This window comes from Entelurus aequoreus, linkage group LG10, assembly GCF_033978785.1.
Source record: "Entelurus aequoreus isolate RoL-2023_Sb linkage group LG10, RoL_Eaeq_v1.1, whole genome shotgun sequence".
Taxonomy (NCBI): Eukaryota; Metazoa; Chordata; class Actinopteri; order Syngnathiformes; family Syngnathidae; genus Entelurus; species Entelurus aequoreus.
The window spans coordinates 21,371,597-21,392,855 of record NC_084740.1 but is presented as its reverse complement, the minus strand read 5'-3'; the positions used below and the strand labels follow the sequence as shown (position 1 = coordinate 21,392,855).

General features: G+C 37.8%; 1 protein-coding gene across 8 annotated transcripts in view; it reads right to left on the bottom strand.

Moving 5' to 3' along the window:
* Positions 1–2,521: 2,521 nt before the first annotated feature.
* LOC133658367 (muscleblind-like protein 1) overlaps positions 2,522–21,259 on the bottom strand; it is a 201,017-nt gene continuing 182,279 nt past the window's right edge. For 5 of the 8 annotated variants that reach the window (XM_062060296.1, XM_062060295.1, XM_062060297.1 and 2 more), the window contains 5 exons: positions 18,374–18,524; positions 15,423–15,458; positions 13,919–14,050; positions 10,135–10,208; positions 2,522–3,360 (listed from right to left, as the gene is read on the bottom strand). In XM_062060296.1, coding sequence (XP_061916280.1) covers positions 10,177–10,208; positions 13,919–14,050; positions 15,423–15,458; positions 18,374–18,524 — 351 coding nt within the window. In that variant the 3' untranslated portion in view covers positions 2,522–3,360; positions 10,135–10,176. The remainder of the gene's footprint in view (positions 3,361–10,134; positions 10,209–13,918; positions 14,051–15,422; positions 15,459–18,373; positions 18,525–21,259) is intronic. The other 3 variants (XM_062060301.1, XM_062060303.1, XM_062060302.1) reach the window with 2 other exon arrangements.

Genomic DNA, 21,259 nt, shown 5'->3' with positions numbered 1-21,259 from the left:
AAACTCGAACCGCCCCGTCCTGTCACATGACGGGGCCAGGGCAACGGCACACAAAAAGAATAACAAAAAAAAAAAAAAAGAGAGATCAAATATGCAGCTTGTTTTCCAACATGGCCCAATTTCCAAGGAGTAAAAATATCCAAACAGTAATTATTTGAAATGGATACAGTAGAAAATAACATTTGTAGTCCAAACACGCAAGAACAATACCTTTTCTCATAATAGTCTTTTTTTTTCTTGTTAAATTATATGACTACTTACAAACCCAACAATCAATTAAAATACTAAACGTTGTCTGCGACGGTTGCCATGACGACAACTCTGCCTCGCTGTTTTAGTACGTCGTCACTCATATAAAACGTCTTTGCTCCGAGAACACAGAGAGACTCGGTCAGTGACCAATAATAATAATATTAATAAAAATATTGACAATACAATCATTGTACTCCAACTAAATATACATATAGAACTTCACACAGAGTACCTAAAGTTTGTTTAGAATGAAGATAAATAGGACTGAACATTGTACAAATAAACATAAAGATGGCGTGGATCAGTCAACTTGTCGGTTCCGGTGTTGCATCCCACTGACCCCACGGTACATTCTAAGGCAGGGGTGTCAAACGTACGGCCCGAGGGCCGGATCAGGCCCGCAAACAGGTTTTATCCAGCCAAGTATAAAAATTAACCTGAAATTTTTGAATGAAAGAAACAGCTGTTCTGAATGTGTCCACTCGATGTCGCAATCGCAGTTATTTGTATCTTTGTATCTTTGTAGATGATGCTACATATGTAAAAAAAAATAAACCACATGATGTTAGTACATCAGTCGAGGAAAATGATCAAACTACATAAATAACATCCTGTAATTTATCGTGATGGATTGAAAATTAACACCAACTAGTTGACCGATGAACATTATCACATCATTTATTCGGAAAATATAAATAACGACAAATAAAGATAGACTACTACGGAGCCCCTAAAGGGACATGGATGTTTTGCGACATCTCGCAAAAGGTTTTTTTCCTATGTCAGTGAACCGGAAGTAAAACAGCCACAGCAATGGAGGAGCGGGAGCATCATCTGTGCTTTGTTGTGGGACCATAATACAATGTGATGTCTTTATATGTTAGGCCAATACTAAAATGGAAATCAATAAACTTCTCACACGGATGATGGGTAGGCTCCTCCATCGCTTTGTCTGTTTTACTTTCATGTTCACTGACATAGGAAAAAAACCTTTTGTGAGATCTAGCAAAACATTTGTTTCCCTCAATGTCCCTCTAGGGCAGGGGTCCCCAAACGTTTTGACCCGGGGGCCACATTGGGTTAAAACAATTTGGCCGGGGGCCGGGCTGTATATATATATATATATATATATATATATATATATATATATATATATATATATATATATATATATATATATATATATATATATATATATATATATATATATATATACATATATATATACACTACCGTTCAAAAGTTTGGGGTCACATTGAAATGTCCTTATTTTTGAAGGAAAAGCACTGTACTTTTCAATGAAGATAACTTTAAACTAGTCTTAACTTTAAAGAAATACACTCTATACATTGCTAATGTGGTAAATGACTATTCTAGCTGCAAATGTCTGGTTGTTGGTGCAATATCTACATAGGTGTATAGAGGCCCATTTCCAGCAACTATCACTCCAGTGTTCTAATGGTACAATGTGTTTGCTCATTGGCTCAGAAGGATAATTGATGATTAGAAAACCCTTGTGCAATCATGTTCACACATCTGAAAACAGTTTAGCTCGTTACAGAAGCTACAAAACTGACCTTGCTTTGAGCGGATTGAGTTTCTGGTGCATCACATTTGTGGGGTCAATTAAACGCTCAAAATGGCCAGAAAAAGAGAACTTTCATCTGAAACTCGACAGTCTATTCTTGTTGTTAGAAATGAAGGCTATTCCACAAAATTATTTGGGTGACCCCAAACTTTTGAACGGTAGTATATATATATATATATATATATATATATATATATATATATATATATATATATATATATATATATATATATATATATATATATATATATGTATAAATACATTACATATATATAGCGCACTTTCCGCGCGCGCGATGGTGTCACGTTATCGATGAGAAAATGCATTTTTAGACAATATGATTTGCCTGAGCGGCTAGGAGACACCGTGAGTAGCAAGCGGTACAAAGTGGATAATACATGGGACTTCCCGCGGGTCTGATTTTGGACGCTGGCCGTGGGGCCGTAGTTTGGGGACCCCTGCTCTAGGGGCTCCGTAGAATACTATCAACCGCAACATGTAAGTGTAAAAAAACCCCAACAACATTATGATTTGTACATTTTCAGAATGTGCTTGTTCTATTTTTAAACAAAGAAAACAATCTGAAGTTGTCTTTATTTTTAAGTTATCGTGCCGGGATTTTACCAGTCCGGCCCACTTGGGAGTAGATCTTTCTCCATGTGGCCCCCCATCTAAAATGAGTTTGACACCCCTGCTCTAAGGCTTCCGATGAGGAACACAACCGTCACATTTCTCACCCTGCCCATCAAATACGCCAAACTTAGTAAAGAGATCTTCTTTGAACCTTGGTGACGCTCCCAAAAAACTAGTTGACCCACAAAACGTCAACACAACAAAACACTTTGGCCAAAAACTTAAAGTCTGGTCAACACAAATTCCTAATAACACAGAATCCGTCAGAAGTAAAAACAAACCACACAGCAGTTGTCTTGGCAACTGGTTACTTATCACCGCCATGAGGGGATTCTTGGGAATTCAGGAGAGTAACATTTGGTGGAAGATTGGAGGATTTTGGATCAGCAGTGATGGGTCGTGATGACAAACACAAACTGATGCCTTAAAGGGAAACTCATTGCTTTGCATGACCGCTGATAAGAGTTCTATTGACGTGTTGGCAAAATATGGCCTTTTACTCGACTCCCACTTGCATTAACAACGTACTCGCACGCCGTCGCCGCACATGCATGAGTGACACAGTCCCATTCTTCGTCTCCTCTTCAATTCAAATATAAGGTGCACCTTTGTGTAAACACATGAGAGACGACAACCCATGAACAAAAACATACAAAAGACGCCATCGTTTCTCCTCCGTGACGTAGAGCTCGCCGCCCTCTGCTCGTCTCAGTCGCTCCACGTTGACATTCAAAGTGTGCCCGGTGAATTAACGTGTAGCCCCGCCCCCTTTAAATGTATGCAGCGTGAATGAGATTGGAGCAGACCCGCCTCTTTTTGTCCAGGTGTAGTTTCACCATTGCATTCTTTTGCTTTGTTGAATCACTAGTCTTGCTCTGCAGTTCCACCTGGAAGGAAGATGACACAAATGAAAAGATTACATAAAGTTTACATACACTTGTAAAGAACATAATGTCATGGCTGTCTTGAGTTTCCAATCATTTCTACAACTCGTATTTTTTTGTGACGTGTGTTTGGGGTCATTGTCCTGTTGGAACACCCAACTGCGGCCAAGACCAAACCTCCGGGCTGATGATTTAGGTAAGGTAATCCTCCTTTTTCATTGTCCCATTTACTCTCTATAAAGCACCAGTTCTATTGGCAGCCAAACAGGCCCAGAGCATAATACTACCACCAACATGCTTGACGGTAGGCATAATGTTCCTTGGAATAAAGGCCTCACCTTTTCTCCTCCAAACATATTGCTGGGTATTGTGGCCAAACAGCTCCATTTTTGTTTCATCTGACATCCCATGGCCAAAGATAAGACCTTCTGGGGGAAATTTCTTTGGTCAAATGAAACAAAAATGGAGCTGTTTGGCCACAATACCCAGCAATATGTTTGGAGGACAAAATAATTGTCTAATTGTCTAATGAAATTGTAGCTGAAATGTTAGCGAGGGGTGAACTCAGATGATAATATTACAGTAAAAAATGTAATTATGTATCTAGATCAGGGGTGTCAAAGTCATTTTAGATGGGGGGCCACACGGAGAAAAATCTACTCCCAAGTGGGCCGGACTGGTAAAATCACGGCACGATAACTTAAAAATAAAGACAACTTCAGGTTGTTTTCTTTGTTTAAAAATAGAACAAGCACAAATGTACAAATCATAATGTTGTTAGGTTTTTATTTTACACATACATGTTGCGGTTAATAATTTATTTGTCATTATCTATATTTTCTGAATAAGTGATGTGATAATGTTCATCATTGGTGTTAATGTTCAATCTATCAAGATAAAAATAAGTATATCAAAATCAAATTACAGGATGTTATTTATGTAGTTTGATCACTTTCCTCGACTGATGTACTAATGTGGTTTATTTTGTACATATCATCTACAAAGATACAAATAATTGCTATTGTGACATCTAGTGGACACATTTAGAACAGCAGTTTCTTTCATTCAAACATTTCAGGTACATTTTTATACTTTGCAAACTCATCCCGCGGGCCGGATAAATCTTGTTCGCGGGCCGTACGTTTGACACCCCTGATTTAGATCAAGTTGGAATGTTGTGTGTTAGTAACAATACGTAACCAACATGGCTCCAAAACAGTATCTTGTAATAGTAATGTTCAATTGTGATGCAGTTATGGGTACTTTTTAGCATCAACAAAATATATTGGGAAAATCTACAGTATAAATAACCATGCACTGCTTTATAATCCTTACAAAAAAGATGCAACAACTACAATGCAATGCATATCTGATTTATGGAAATATTACATGGCTAATGTGAATGATTAATATACATTCGGTTGCAGTGGTGGACTTCCCATCAGGCAAAGTGCTTGGGCCCACCAAACATCTAAAAAAAAAACAATTCATAGTTTTCTTCTATTTTTAATAAGTATTTATTTTTGTCTTTATTTATGTGCCAAAAAATGCTTAAATCCATCATAAGCCTTTCAAGAGTTCCCCTCTTTTGTTCTCCCACAACTATTGCATGCTGCTGCGCAGATGAGTTAGCACAATAGGGTAGCATCTCGCTGCACGCTCTATTCCAGAAGGTGGTAGTAATGCACATCAAAGGGTTGCTTGCTAACCGCCAATAAACTTGAGAGGCACTTGTTTTTTTATTGTCAACAGTCTGGTCTCTCGCTCCAACATCGCAGCCGTTAAGAGCTCTCTTTTTCCCAACAGTCAAACACTTTTGGCCTGCGCGTCACATCCAGTCCAAGTGTGCCAACAAAAAAAATGGCCTCCTCTTTGTTAAATGCTGATTGTCTTTGCTGTCAATTACAGTAAACGTGCTGGGACAATGGTAAACAACAAATGCTACATTACAACATTTTTACATTATATTTTATGTGGAGGGCCCCGATGACAAGGTTTGCCTTGGGCCCCTAAATGACTACATTTGCACTCATAATCACTCAACACCAATTGTAAATTAATTTATTCATAGTTTGCAATGGATCTACAAAATAGAAAATTTAAATAGCTCAATAAAACAATTACATTATTAGATTTTTGATAAATAGTGTTAAGTCTGCACATAAATGTAATCTACAATAATTGCGAGTGTAACTGTAATATTGCCATGAGTGAGAATTTAGCAGTATTTCCTTACTATTTGCATAACATTTTAAGTTTTATGCAAGTATAATGAAATATTCTATAATTATATTAATTCAGGGATTTTTAAAGGCCTACTGAAATGACATTTTCTTATTTAAACGGGGATAGCAGATCCATTCTATGTGTCATACTTGATCATTTCGCGATATTGCCATATTTTTGCTGAAAGGATTTAGTAGAGAACATCAACGATAAAGTTTGCAACTTTTGGTCGCTGATAAAAAAAGCCTTGCCTGTATCGGAAGTAGCGTGACGTCGCAGGTTGAAGGGCTCCTCACATTTCCTCATTGTTTACACCAGCAGCGAGAGCGATTCGGACCGAGAAAGCGACGATTACCCCATTAATTTGAGCCAGGATGAAAGATTTGTGGATGAGGATCGTGAGAGTGAAGGACTAGAGTGCAGTGTAGGACGTATCTTTTTTCGCTCTGTCCGTAACTTAGGTACAAGGGCTCATTGGATTCCACACTTTCTCCTTTTTCTATTGTGGATCACGGATTTGTATTTTAAACCACCTCGGATACTATATCCTCTTGAAAATGAGAGTCGAGAACGCGAAATGGACATTCACAGTGACTTTTATCTCCACGACAATACATCGGCGAAGCACTTTAGCTACGGAGCTAACGTGATAGCATTGTGCTTAAATGCAGATAGAAACAAAAGAAATAAGCCCCTGACTGGAAGGATAGACAGAAGATCAACAATACTACCAAACTCTGGACCTGTAACTACACGGTTAATGCTGTACCGCCTGGCAAAGCCAAGCAATGCTGTTGCTAACGACGCCATTGAAGCTAACTTAGCTACGGGACCTCGACAGAGCTATGCTAAAAACATTAGCTATCCACCTACGCCAGCCCTCATCTGCTCATCAACACCCGTGCTCACCTGCGTTCCAGCGATCGACGGCGCGACGAAGGACTTCACCCGATCATCGATGCGGTCGGCGGCTAGCGTTGGATAGCGCGTCTGCTATCCAACTCAAAGTCCTCCTGGTTGTGTTGCTGCAGTCAGCCGCTAATACACCGATCCCACCTACAGCTTTCTTCTTTGCTATCTTCATTGTCCATTAAACAAATTGAAAAAGATTCACCGACACAGATGTCCAGAATACTGTGGAATTTTGCGATGAAAACAGAGCTGTTTGTATTGGGATACAATGTGTCCCAATACTTCCGCTTCAACCATTGACGTCACGCGCAAACGTCATCATACATAGACGTTCTCAACCGGAAGTTTCCCGGGAAAATTAAAATTGCACTTTATAAGCCGGCCGTATTGGCATGTGTTGCACTGTTAAGATTTCATCATTGATATATAAACTATCAGACTGCGTGGTCGGTAGTAGTGGGTTTCAGTAGGCCTTTAAACTGTAGTACGCAGGCTCCTCCATCTAGTGGTGCGCCAAATAATCAAAGTGATTAGTGTTTAATTTTTAAATATTCAAACACAGTTTTACTACATATTAAATATACTTGATATACAAAACCTGTTTAATGAATATTTAGGCCTACTACGCTACTGTATTTTAATATTGGTCATTATGGTGGTACTTGGAGAGCCAAGTATATGCATATATATAGATATATAAGAGGGCTGTGAAACAATTAAAATATTGAATTGAGAGTAATCGCATTTTGTTCATAGTTAACTCAAATTTAATTGCGATTAATTGCAGATAGTCATAATTTTTCATCATTAATAAGTGTACTCTGGATAGATCATCTATAAGGTAGGCTTTTCTTTGTCCATTTTTGCTCGTTTGTGGCTGCAACCAAATTCCTGATATACATATATATATATATATATATTTATATAAATACATACACACATATATATATATATATATATATATATATATATATATATATATATATATATATATATATATATATATATATATATATATATATATATATATATATTTATATATTTCTATACATTAAATGTATATAAATGTATATACATATACATATATATATATACACACACATATTTTTCTCTGAATGCTTTTCAAGGAATATGTTTTTGGAACAATTTTTGACACATTTTAAAAGGGATTGGATTTAGAACAAATATATATATATATATATATATATATATATATATATATATATATATATATATATATATATATATATATATATATATATATATATATATATATATATATATATGTATATAGCAGTGGCGTGCAGTCACTAGAGGCAGGGGAGGCACGGCCTCACCTGCCATCATGGAAAGAAAAAAAAAAGTAAAAAGAAAAAAATAATAATTAAATTGTTATATGTATCCAGTGATTATACTAAAGGTATTTTCCATTTAACTTCACCAGTTTTAGATTATTTTTATTTTTATTTTCACATTTGCCGTTCAAATACTGAGAAGAGACGGTGCGGTGATCAGCAGCCAGTTGAGGCACGTCACTGCGTTGTGCCTCAACATGGATTGTGCGCAATGACTCGGCTAACTGCTGGCCTGCTGTGCAGTGAGACCGTATTGCTATATGAATTATATCAGCAAACTAAACTATGGCATAGTGTAGTTAGCTGAGGTATATAATGTACAGTGTATTTTGTCAACAACTGTATGTTTGTAACGTATTTCTTGTGCTGAGCGATCATAATACTGCTGCGAAGACGCACTGTGAGAGGCTCGTCTCATAACCCCGCCTCCTGGTGCCAAGCTCCTCCGCCGCAGAATGCACCGCCCGACGGGAGCGCCGCGGCCACACCAACCAAAGCCCACACCCAAACCCTCCACGTGCAAGACCGAATCCACCCAAAAAAAGTCACTTAACAAGAAGCCAAAAAGTGCAAAAACAACAATGCTCGCGCTGGAGGAGCCGCGAAGGACCGCAGGGACACAACATTAGGTACACCTGCAGACTGCAGCACGGATTTCATATTTCATTCATTCACAACTCTTCCAACACGAACACCACTGTTCCCGCATTTATAAGTAAAGGTAAGACCATAATAACGTTTTGTTTATTAAATGTGCTTTTTTGTGTGCTACAGTTTGTAAGTGTAAAGTTAAAGTTAAGTTAAAGTACCAATGATTGTCACACACACACTAGGTGTGGTGAAATTTGTTCTCTGCATTTGACCCATCCCTTTGTTCACCCCCTGGGAGGTGAGGGGAGCAGTGGGCAGCAGCGGCGCCGTGCCTGGGAATAATTTTTGGAGATTTAACCCCTAATTCCAACCCTTGATGCTGAGTGCCAAGCAGGGAAGAATGCTGGTATGAGCTTTTAAACATAACCCGTTAACTGCTGTCAATCAAATGGTGAATAAGATACTCTTTAGGGTTCATAAATTTGTAAATCTGACTGTGATGAAGTCCGCCGTGCCTCACCAGTCATGAACCTCACCGCACGCCACTGGTATATATATATATATATATATATATATATATATATATATATATACATATATATATATATATATATATATATATATATATATATATATATATATATATATATATATATATATATATATATATATATATATATATATATACACACACATATATATATATATATATATATATATATATATATATATATACATATATATATATATATATATATATATATATATATATATGTGTGTGTGTATATATATATATATATATATATATATATATATATGTGTGTGTATATATATATATATATATATATATATATATATATATATGTGTGTGTATATATATATATATATATATATATATATATATATATATATATATATATATATATATATATATGTGTGTGTATATATATATATATATATATATATATATATATATATATATATATATATATATATATATATATATATATATATATATATATATATATACATATAAAGCATTTAGAGAAATATAAACATACTTCTCAAAACAGAGCTTTTAAAAAAAGATTTATTAATTTTTTTTTAGATTTTTTAAAAGCCTCAGTTTTGAGAAGTATGTTTATTTTTCTCTGAATGCTTTTCCCGAAATATTTTTTGGGGACAATTTTTGACACATTTTTAAAAGTGATCTTTTAAAAAATAAAAAAAGTAATAACTTTTTTTAGATTTTTTAAAAGATCACTTATGGTTCAAATGAGGCAATCAAAGGATTTTTGATATGCTATTTTTGCAAAAGTTGCACCATGCATCAAATCTTTCTTTTAGAAGTGTGTTTAATGCTTTACAGTTGCAAAGCACAAAGAGAACAAACATTCCTCTGCAAAGATGTATTCATCTTTGCAGAGGAATGTTTGTTCTCTTTGTGCTTTGCAACTGTAAAGATGAATACATCTTTGCAGGGGAATGTTTGTTCTCTTTGTGCTTTGCAACTGTAAAGCATTACACACACTTCTAAAAGAAAGATTTGATGCATGGTGCAACTTTTGCAAAAATAGCATATCAAAAATCCTTTGATTGCCTCATTTTTTAAGCATATACAAAAAACAGCATTTTTGAGTGAGTCAAATATAATAATGTTGATTGGCACGTGTGGTGAGTGTGGAGTACATACTGTTCTTATTGAGGCTCCTACATCTGGGTGACATATTTGTGACTAGTCAGATGGTCTGCAGAAATGATGGGAATCTGATAGAGAGAAGAAGAGAATGGGTGAAAACAACACACAAACAATCTTGATATAATGATCTTAAGTAAAACGTGGGGCACGCTAACAAGGGATGTCAAAGTCAAATACGTCAGAGGGCCAAAATACCAAATATGCTACAAGCCGAGGGCCGGACTGGTTAAATGTTTATTAAAACATGTTAAAATGATTGCACATAACCTATTGAACCAAGACCTAACAGTGTACTGTATTTCATTTAATGATTCAATGAATAATCAAACATTTTTGTACGGCTCAAATGAAACATTTTTTCAACAGGCTCACAGACAAAAGCAAACTTCCTTCAAAGAAAGAAATCACATGTCCTGTACATTAAATTAATACAGCAATAGTTTCTTATTACCGTATTTTTCGGATTATTAGTCACAGTTTTTTTCATAGTTTGGCCGTGGGTGCGACGTATACTCCGGATCGACATATGTGTGAAATTATTAACACATTACCGTAAAATATCAAATACTATTATTTATCTCATTCGCGTAAAAGACGAAGAAAATGGCAGCAATCGTCACACACACGTCAGCAAATGTCACTCACACGTCAACCAATAAGAATACGGCGGGGGAGGGTCATGGCAGAAATGCATTGTGGGTCATGGGATGCTAACTGCTATATGCTATATGCTACTGCCGGAGCTATTAAAGACAGACAACAGCTTTATTATTGTCCATTCTTAACATGTACAAGACACATAAGAACTGAAATTACATTTTCGGCACAATCCCACTAAGAGCAGACATACGTTACAGGGGGACAAGACGGGACCGCCAACGGATCAACCACTTACAGCGCTCCTTAAAAAGGTGGGAAAAAGGTGACATTGGGAAAGGGGGAAGAGTAAAAAAAATATCAGTCTAAGGCTGGACCCTCAGGAGGGGTCCAGACTGAGTCCGAGGAAAAAACCTCACATAGCATGGCACACATAAACATGGTACATGTAATCACAACAACTCGCAACAGAGGAGGGGGGAGTTGGGACCCTGGAGCCCGGCTGCCGCTATAAAGCGCTACTCAGCCCCCACAACCCCGGAGGAATTAAGCAGTGGTGAAGGCGTTGATTTGGGGAGGGGCGTGTGCGTGCATGTATGCCCAATTAACTTGGGTGAGATGTTGAAATGTCTTTGTGGACTGGAGCCAACTCAAAAGTTTGACACCAGGTGCTTTTTGAAAAAAAGGAAGGTCAGATCCTGGATCACATCAACATTGGCGGTAACTTATAAAAACTGAGAAGGGCTGGCGAAGTTGGTAGAGTGGCCGTGCCAGCAATCGGAGGGTTGCTGGTTACTCGGGTTCAATCCCCACCTTCTACCATCCTAGTCATGTCCGTTGTGTCCTTGGGCAAGACACTTCACCCTTGCTCCTGATGGCTGCTGGTTAGCGCCTTGCATGGCAGCTCCCGCCATCAGTGTGTGAATGTGTGTGTGAATGGATGAATGTGGAAATACTGTCAAAGCGCTTTGAGTACCTTGAAGGTAGAAAAGCGCTATACAAGTATAACCCATTTATCATTTATAACTAAAATGGCACCGAAAAGGTAATCATACACTGCAGATTACAAGCTGGACGTAGTGAAATATGCAGCAGAGAACGGCAATCGAGCAGCAGAAAGAATGGATATACCAGAGGCGACACCGGGGAGGAAGATTTCATCGGATTTAGCGTTCGGGAGTGACAGATTGTTTGGTAAACGTATAGTATGTTTTATATGTTATAGTTATTTGAATGACTCTTGCCATGATGTGTTGCGTTAACATACCAGGCACGTTCTCAGTTGGTTATTTATGCGTCATATGGCGTACAATTATTCAGCCTGTTGTTCACTATTCTTTATTTATTTAAAATTGCCTTTTAAATGTCTGTTCTTGGTGTTGTATTTTATCAAATACATTTCCCCCAAAAATGCGACTTATACTTCAGTGCGACGACATATATATGTTTTTTTCCTTCTTTATTGTGCATTTTCGGCCGGTGCGACGTATACTCCAGAGCGACTTATAGTCCGAAAAATACGGTACTCTGTTATTTCAAAGACAACATTTTTCAACAGGCAAACAGCAAACAAGTAAATGTCCTTCAAAAGTAAAATGTGTTCCTTAATATCAAGATGAATGCATAAATGACAACCTATTTCCAAAATTTGTATTTATTTTTTCCTGCAGCTGTTACATATACTGTAATTTTGTAAGTGGGAATTGTGATTTTTTATATATTGTATATATTATATAAAAATATAATATAATAATATGGTGTATCAGTATATATTATATACTGTATATATAATATTTAAAAATTACATACACTATATTGCCAAAAGTATTTGGCCACCCATCCAAATGATGAGAACCAGGTGTCCTAATCACTTGGCCCGGCCACAGGTGTATAAAATCAAGCACTTAGGCATGGAGACTGTTTATACAAACATTTGTAAAAGAATGGGCCGCTCTCAGTGATTTCCAGCATGGAACTGTCATAGGATGCCACCTGTGCAACAAATCCAGTCGTGAAATTCCCTCTCTCCTAAATATTCCAAAGTCAACTGTTGGCTTTATTATAAGAAAATGGAAGAGTTTGGGAACAACAGCAACTCAGCCACCAAGTGGTAGGCCAAGTAAACTGACAGAGAGGTCAGCATAGTGCAAAGACTTTCTGCACAGTCAGTTGCTACAGAGCTCCAAACTTCATGTGACCTTCCAATTAGCCCACGTACAGTACGCAGAGAGCTTCATGGAATGGGTTTCCATGGCCGAGCAGCTGCATCTAAGCCATACATCACCAAGTCCAATGCAAACGTGGGATGCAGTGGTGTCAAGCACGTTGCCACTGGACTCTAGAGCAGTGGAGACGCCTTCTCTGGAGTGATGAATCACGCTTTTCCATCTGGCAATCTGATGGACCAGCCTAGGTTTGGAGGTTGCCAGGAGAACGCTACATTTCTGACTGCATTGTGCCGAGTGTGAAATTTAGTGGAGGAGGAATTATGGTGTGGGGTTGCTTTTGAGGAAATGGGCTTGGCCCCTTAGTTCCAGTGAAAGGAACTTTGAATGCTCCAGGATACCAAAACATTTTGGACAATTCCATGGGATGGCACTTCAAGTTCATATGTGAGTCAAGGCAGGTGGCCAAATACTTTTGGCAATATAGTGTTGTATTTTATATTGCTACTATGGTACATTTTTAGTCTACTTTATACATTTACTTTACGCCCTCTTTGTGTGCCCTTGTGTGCATTATCCTTTCCATCCTTTGTAACGGAGCTACTGTGTGGAACAATTTCCCTTGTGGATCATTACAGTTTGTCTAAGTCTAATGTCTAAGTCTAAGTCTAGAATGTGAGATATAACAGGATAATGCATACATTTATAATTTGTTTTCAAAACGCTTACAAAAAAGTGGTACCCCAAAAATGTACTGCAGGGCCCCATTTTTATGATTTGATGAGTATTGGTGCGTGCAAAACAGCAGCAGGCGGCTGTGGCCTGTGGGCCGGTTCTAATACTAATCCAATATCATCCCGGGGGCCCTAGATCATTCATTCGCGGGCCGGATCTGGCTTTGACACATAGCACATCAGCTCACAAGTTGAAAATATTCAGCAGCCTGGTGCTCTCGTTCATATTTCCTCAGGCGGAAGGAACAGCAGAGGGCGCCAGAGAAAGAGAGAATAGCAAACCTGATTGGACGAGGCGCTTGCAAAGGGAACACTTGTGGCAGATGTGGTGCCGGCAGACACAGTGGCCGGAGTAGCACCGTGCATCATGGATACTTTGGAGGGAAAGAACCACAGCCTCATTTGCATGCCGACCTATAGGATGGCTCATAAACATGAGATGAATCTGGAGGGAAATCTGAATTTTCTATAAGAATGGTTCATTTCCCTCCAGTTACTCCAGCAGTGTGATAGCATCATCCAGTTTAATGTGGAGAAAGAAACATAAAGATGCTTATTGGCAAAGAGAGAAAAACTGAGCACGTTATATAGTCGATTCCTAAGATGTTTTATTATCTATAAGAGTGCAGTATAATCCGACTATACAGCACATTCAAAAAGTATTCAGACCCTCTTTAACTGTGTCTGTATTTCATACGTTGCAGGCTTATACAAAAAAATAACAGTAAATATGTTTCCTATATTTCATATTTTTATATAAAAAACAAAACTACACCCACTAAAATAAGATCACCTCACCAATAGAACAAAACCATTGATAAAACAAATTATTTTGCAAATGTATCAACAACTGTTTGGTTAATATGTTTATTGAAAAATATAAATAGGTAAATATAAATAATATACATAAGTAGTGTTGTAACGATACCAATATTTTGGTACCGGTACTAAAATTATTTCGATACTTGTCAGTACTTTTCCAAATAAAGGGGACCACAAAAAATGACATTATTGGCTTTATTTTAACAAAAAAATCTTAAGGTACATTAAACATATGTTTATTATTGCAGTTAAGTCCTTAAATAAAATAGTGAACATACTAGACAACTTGTCTTTCAGTAGTAAGTAAACAAACAAAGACTCCTAATTAGTAACCTATTGTGTCATTTATCTACCTATTATTTTGTCTACATTACTAAGGACAAGTAGTAGAAAATGAATTTACTGTTGATATCTGCTTACTTTCTCTTTTAACATGTTCTATCCACACTTCTGTTAAAATGTAATAATCACTTATTCTTCTGTTGTTTGACACTTTACATTAGTTTTGGATGATACCACACATTTGGGTATCAACCAGATACCAAGTAGTTACAGGATCATACATTGGTCCTATTCAAAGTCCTCATGTGCGCTAACCAGGCATATTTGGTCAGAGTATGACTGCAAGCTATTCAGTATTTTCTGGGTGCACTGTGTAGTCCTTTACTTTTGCAATGTATGTAAAAAAAAAAAAAAAAACTCCAATCATACAACAATAACATAACATCCCTGATGTTTAGAAGGCGTGTGTATTAATTAAGTGTTTCAGGGGTTATCGAGCTTAGGGACAGAAAAACTGCAACAAGCATTAGATGTCAGGAAGACCTGCAGGAGTGCACAAAAGTCATCCATACAACAATGCAGTCGTGACATCAGGTGTTTGTGTGGAGACAGGTGTCACTTTGTGTGGTGGCGTGCACAAAACATGTCTCCAATAAAATCAGGAAATAAAGCTGGCACCTACCAACACTTGTTGCAGGCGTCATGCACAATATCGAGCCTGACCATCATGCATTGCAACAGGAGGTGGAGTGGAAAAAGAAGGGAACAAAAACAAAAAATAAAGGAAAGTCATTACAAGTGTTACACAATTCAGACATGATTGGCTTTAACACAACATTGCTGCTACACAAAATGATCAGAATTGCAATGCATTACATTTTGCATGACATCATGCAGCTGAGACCAGACAGCCCAGTGGTGCAGCTTACTGTACGTTGAATATTTTGGATAGGAGACTATTCTTAGACCGCCAGAGGAGAATGTGGGGCATAACGGAAGGTGACAGCACACACTGGAGGTGTGTTACTCTACGAGTGTGAAGTGTGTCATGTCCACTGGTGATGTGACCTTTGGCATGATTTAATGCTCAATTTGACACTTTATATTTGATTTATTTTTGCCATTTTATTGACATATTTGAGACTGTTTGCATAAAATGGAAGCTATTGTGTTACTTGGTCATTTGATTGGTGAGCTCAAACACATTACAAAAATGATGGGATATGAAAATTACTAATACTTGATCTCATAATATTTTCATAATATAATTTTTAATATTGTCTGTCTATCTGTGTTGGCCCTGCGATGAGGTGGCGACTTGTCCAGGGTGTACCCCGCCTTCCGCCCGATTGTAGCTGAGATAGGCTCCAGCGCCCCCCGCGACCCCGAAGGGAATAAGCAATAGAAAATGGATGGATGGAATTTTTAATATTCAGACTGTGGCAGTCGATCAATTATGACTTTTTCAGAATGTTTTGACTTCTTTTTGTAAAATGTACACCTTTTTTCATAAAATTAATTAATTTCATAAAATGACATGATTTGCAAATCCTTTTCAACTTATATTCAATTGAATAGACTGCAAAGACAAGATACTTAACGTTCCAACTGGAAAACTTTGTTATTTTTTGCAAATATTAGCTCATTTGGAATTTGATGCCTGCAACATGTTTAAAAAAAGCTGGCACTAGTGGCAAACAAGACTGAGGAAGTTGAGGAATGATCATTAAACACTTATTTAGAACATCCCACAGGTGAACGGGCTAATTGGGAACAGATGGGTGCCATGATTGGGTATAAAAGCAGCTTCCATTAAATGCTCAGTCATTCACAAACAAGGATGGGGCGAGGGTCACCACTTTGTCAACAAATGCCTGAGCAAATTGTTTAAGAACAACATTTCTCAACCAGCTTTAGCAAGGAATTTAGGAATTCATCATCTACGCTCTGTAATATCATCAAAAGGTTCAGAGAATCTGGAGAAATCACTGCACGTAAGCCATGATATTACGGACCTTGGATCCCTCAGGCGGTACTGCATCTAAAAGCGACATCAGTGTGTAAAGGATATCACCACATGGGCTCAGCACCACTTCAGAAAACCACTGTCAGTAACTACAGTTTGTCGCAACATCTGTAAGTGCAAGTTAAAACTCTACTATGCAAAGCAAAAGCCATTTATCAACAACACCCAGAAACGTTGCCGGCTTCGCTGGGCCCGAGCTCATCTAAGATGGACTAATGCAAAGTGTAAAAGTGTTCTGCGGTCTGACGAGTCCACATTTCAAATTGTTTTTGGAAACTGTCGACCTCGTGTCCTCTGGACCAAAGAGGAAAAGAACCATCCGGATTGTTCTAGGCGCAAAGTTCAAAAGCTAGCATCTGTGATGGTATAGGGGTGTATTAGTGTATTAGTAAATTCTAAGTTAATGATTATTTGCAAAAAATAATTAAGTTTCTCAGTTTGAACATAAAATATATTGTCTTTGCAGTCTATTCAATTGAATATTAGTTGAAAAGGATTTGCAAATCATTTTATTCTCTTTTTATTTACCATTTACACAACGTGACAACTACACTTTCCATCCATACATCCATTTTTTACCGCTTGTCCCTCTCAGGGTCATAGGAGTGCTGGAGCCTATCCCAGCTGCACTTTTTCCCCTGAATACTTTAACTTCATTTTCAAAATTTGTCGGACTTATATCTTCCAGTACTATTTTCTAAGTATTACAACTTGTCACTTCCTGTTAAATTAGGAATTTTCTATTATTATTATGACCTTTTCTTCATAAAACAATGACATTGCTTTTATCTTCATACAATGTAATTATTGATTTCATAAATGGGATCTTGTTAGTTCTTTTGGAGTCGTCTTCCTAAGAGGCCGCTTTTCCTTGCATTTTTCGCCAAAGTACGTGCCCATGTTGTTGTTTTTTTAGTTATTTGGTGTGTGCTGTTACGTACACTACCGTTCAAAAGTTTGGGGTCACATTGAAATGTCCTTATTTTTGAAGGAAAAGCGCTGTACTTTTCAATGAAGATAACTTTAAACTAGTCTTAACTTTAAAGAAATACACTCTATACATTGCTAATGTGGTAAATGACTATTCTAGCTGCAAATGTCTGGTTTTTGGTGCAATATCTACATAGGTGTATAAAGGCCCATTTCCAGCAACTATCACTCCAGTGTTCTAATGGTACAATGTGTTTGCTCATTGGCTCAGAAGGCTAATTGATGATTAGAAAACCCTTGTGCAATCATGTTCACACATCTGAAAACAGTTTAGCTCGTTACAGAAGCTACAAAACTGACCTTCCTTTAAACAGATTGAGTTTCTGGAGCATCACATTTGTGGGGTCAATTAAACGCTCAAAATGGCCAGAAAAAGAGAACTTTCATCTGAAACTCGACAGTCTATTCTTGTTCTTAGAAATGAAGGCTATTCCACAAAATTATTTGGGTGACCCCAAACTTTTTAACGGTAGTGTATATTTACCAAAGTGACAGTTTTATGTGTGTGTGCATGCGTGTGAATGTACATGCACATGCCTAGAATTATGGAGACCCAACACAATGCTGAGGTTATAACTCAAACCCTTTCCACAGCAACAGAGAACACCAGGACTCACCTGATGGGATGAAGGCAGCCTGTTGCTGGAACTGCATGTTGGCCAGAGCCTGTTGGTACTGGAATACACCAGTGTTGAACATGGCGGTGGCACCGTTGGCTTTTTCAAGTGCAGGTCTCTTTGGTAAAGGGGGCAGGACAGGCGGGAGCCCCTGATGAGGGAACAAGGCCAATGAGGGTACGATGAGGGACGATACAGAACATTTAGGACATAGAAGAAAGAAGACAGTTAGAGGATAAATCCGATTATAGATCTTATGATGAGAACATACAGTGGCGATCAAAAGTTTACATACACTTGTAAAGAACATAATGCCATGGCTGTCTTGAATTTCCAATAATTTCTACAACTTTTATTTTTTTGTGATAGAGAGATTGGAGCACATACTTGTTGGTCACAAAAAACATTCATGAAGTTTGCTTCTTTTATGAATTTATTATGGGTCTACTGAAAATGTGAGCAAATCTGCTGGGTCAAAAGTATACATACAGCAATGTTAATATCTGCTTACATGTCCCTTGGCAAGTTTCACTGCAATAAGGCGCTTTTGGCTTATGCTTCTGCTTGAATTTTTGACCACAAAATTGGTGCAGTTCAGCTAAATGTGTTGGTTTTCTGACATGGACTTGTTTCTTCAGCATTGTCCACACGTTTAAGTCAGGACTTTGGGAAGGTCATTCTAAAACCTTCATTCTAGCCTGATTTAGCAATTTTTTTTGACCGCTTTTGACCTGTGTTTGGGGTCGTTGTCCTGTTGGAACACTTTACTGCGCCCAAGACCCAACGTCCGGGCTGATGATTTTAGCTGGTCCTGAAGAATTTGGAGGTAATCCTCCTTTTTCATTGTCCCATTTACTCTCTGTGAAGCACCAGTTCCATTGGATGCAAAACAGGCCCAGAGCCCAGAGCATAATACTACCACCACCATGCTTGAGGAATGGTGTTCCTGGCATTAAAGGCCTCACCTTTTCTCCTCCAAACATATTGCTGGGCATTGTGGCCAAAAAGCTACATTTTTGTTTCATCTGACCACAGAATTTTCCTCCAGAAGGTCTTATCTTTGTCCATGTGATGTCAGATGAAACAGTTGGGTGTTCCAACAGGACAATGACCCCAAACACACGTCAAAAGTGGTAAAGGAATGGCTAAATCAGGCTAGAATGAAGGTTTTAGAATGGCCTTCCCAAAGTCCTTACTTAAACGTGTGGACAATGCTGAAGAAACAAGTCCATGTCAGAAAACCAACACATTTAGCTGAACTGCACCAATTTAGTCAAGAGGAGTGGTCAAAAATTCAAGCAGAAGCTTGTGGATGGCTACCAAAAGCGCCTTATTGCAGTGAAACTTGCCAAGGGACATGTAAGCAAATATTAACATTGCTGTATGTATACTTTTGACCCAGCAGATTTGCTCACATTTTCAGTAGACACATAATGAATTCATAAAAGAAGCAAACTTCATGAATGTTTTTTGTGACCAACAAGTATGTGCTCCAATCACTCCATCACAAAAAAATAAGAGTTGTAGGAATGATTGGAAACTCAAGACAGCCATGACATGATGTTCTTTACAAGTGGATGTAAACTTTTGATTGCGACTGTATATCAATTATGTTAGAAATGTTGACTATGCCATGCCACGCTACTCCATTAGACATAAAAAACACATCAGAGGTGGCGATGTACTATTGAAAAAATATATTCTATAAATATACTATTTAATTATTTCATTTATTTTATTTTTTTTCTATTGTTATAATTGAAAATGTTACATGTTGAGTGCTACAGATACAAACACATTATTTCGTCATATGTTGTTGGAAAGTGTCTGGTGCCCATTAGAGATAAGGCATTCATTAGGGCGTAGGTCTTTATTTTAACGCATAATATTAAATATTACTGCGTGGGTTCCCTACGGGTTCTCCGGCTTCCTCCCACCTACCAAAAACATGTACCTGGGGATAGGTTGATTGGCAACACTAAATTGTCCCTTTTGTGTGGATGTTGTCTATCTGTGTTGGCCCTACGATGAGGCGGCAACTTGTCCAGGGTGTACCCCCGCCTTCCGCCCCAAATTCAGCCGGGATAGGCTCAGCACCCCCGTGACCCCGACATAGAAAAGCAGTAGAAAATGGATGGATGGATGTTTTCTCCACGACTACATTTTACAAAGTTCCTACAGTACTCGTAATAATAGTACACACAGTGCATCCATTAACAGCGCTTTACTTTTTCCACATTTTGTTGACTTATAGCCTTATTTAAAAATGGAATGAATTAATTTGTGTCTTCAAAATTGTACAGACAGTACACCATAATGACAACGTGAAATATTTAAAAACATGTTTTTTTGACATTTTGCAAATTTATCAAAAATTTAAAAAAGTAAGAAATCAAATGAGTATTCATATTCTTTTCCATGAAGCACCTTTAGCGGAATTACAGCCTAAAGTCCTTTTGAATAGGAGCTGGGCACACTGATCTTTTGGGCAGTTTCGCCTATTCCTCTTTGCAGCACCTCTCAAGCTCCATCAGGTTGGATGGCAAAACGTTGGTGTGCAGCCATTTTCAAATCTCTCCAGAGATTCTGTCGTGATCCGTTGCCCAGATCATGTTTTTGTTTAGTTAAAGACTCCCTTAGTTCTTCAGCACCCCTGGGTTTGTGTGTTCTTGGTTGCCATGGGTGCTGATTTTTTTCACCTGCCTCTGATTAGTGTTCGGGACACTCGCCTGTGTCATGGGAGCAGCGGTGCATTGTGGGTTGGTGAAAAAACAAAAACAAAGCCTAACAATCATTGCAATGCAGTTTACAAGCATAACAAGACCCCAGCATGCACATTTAGACTATTAAAATTATTACCGTATTTTCTGGCGCGGGTCTATTCGG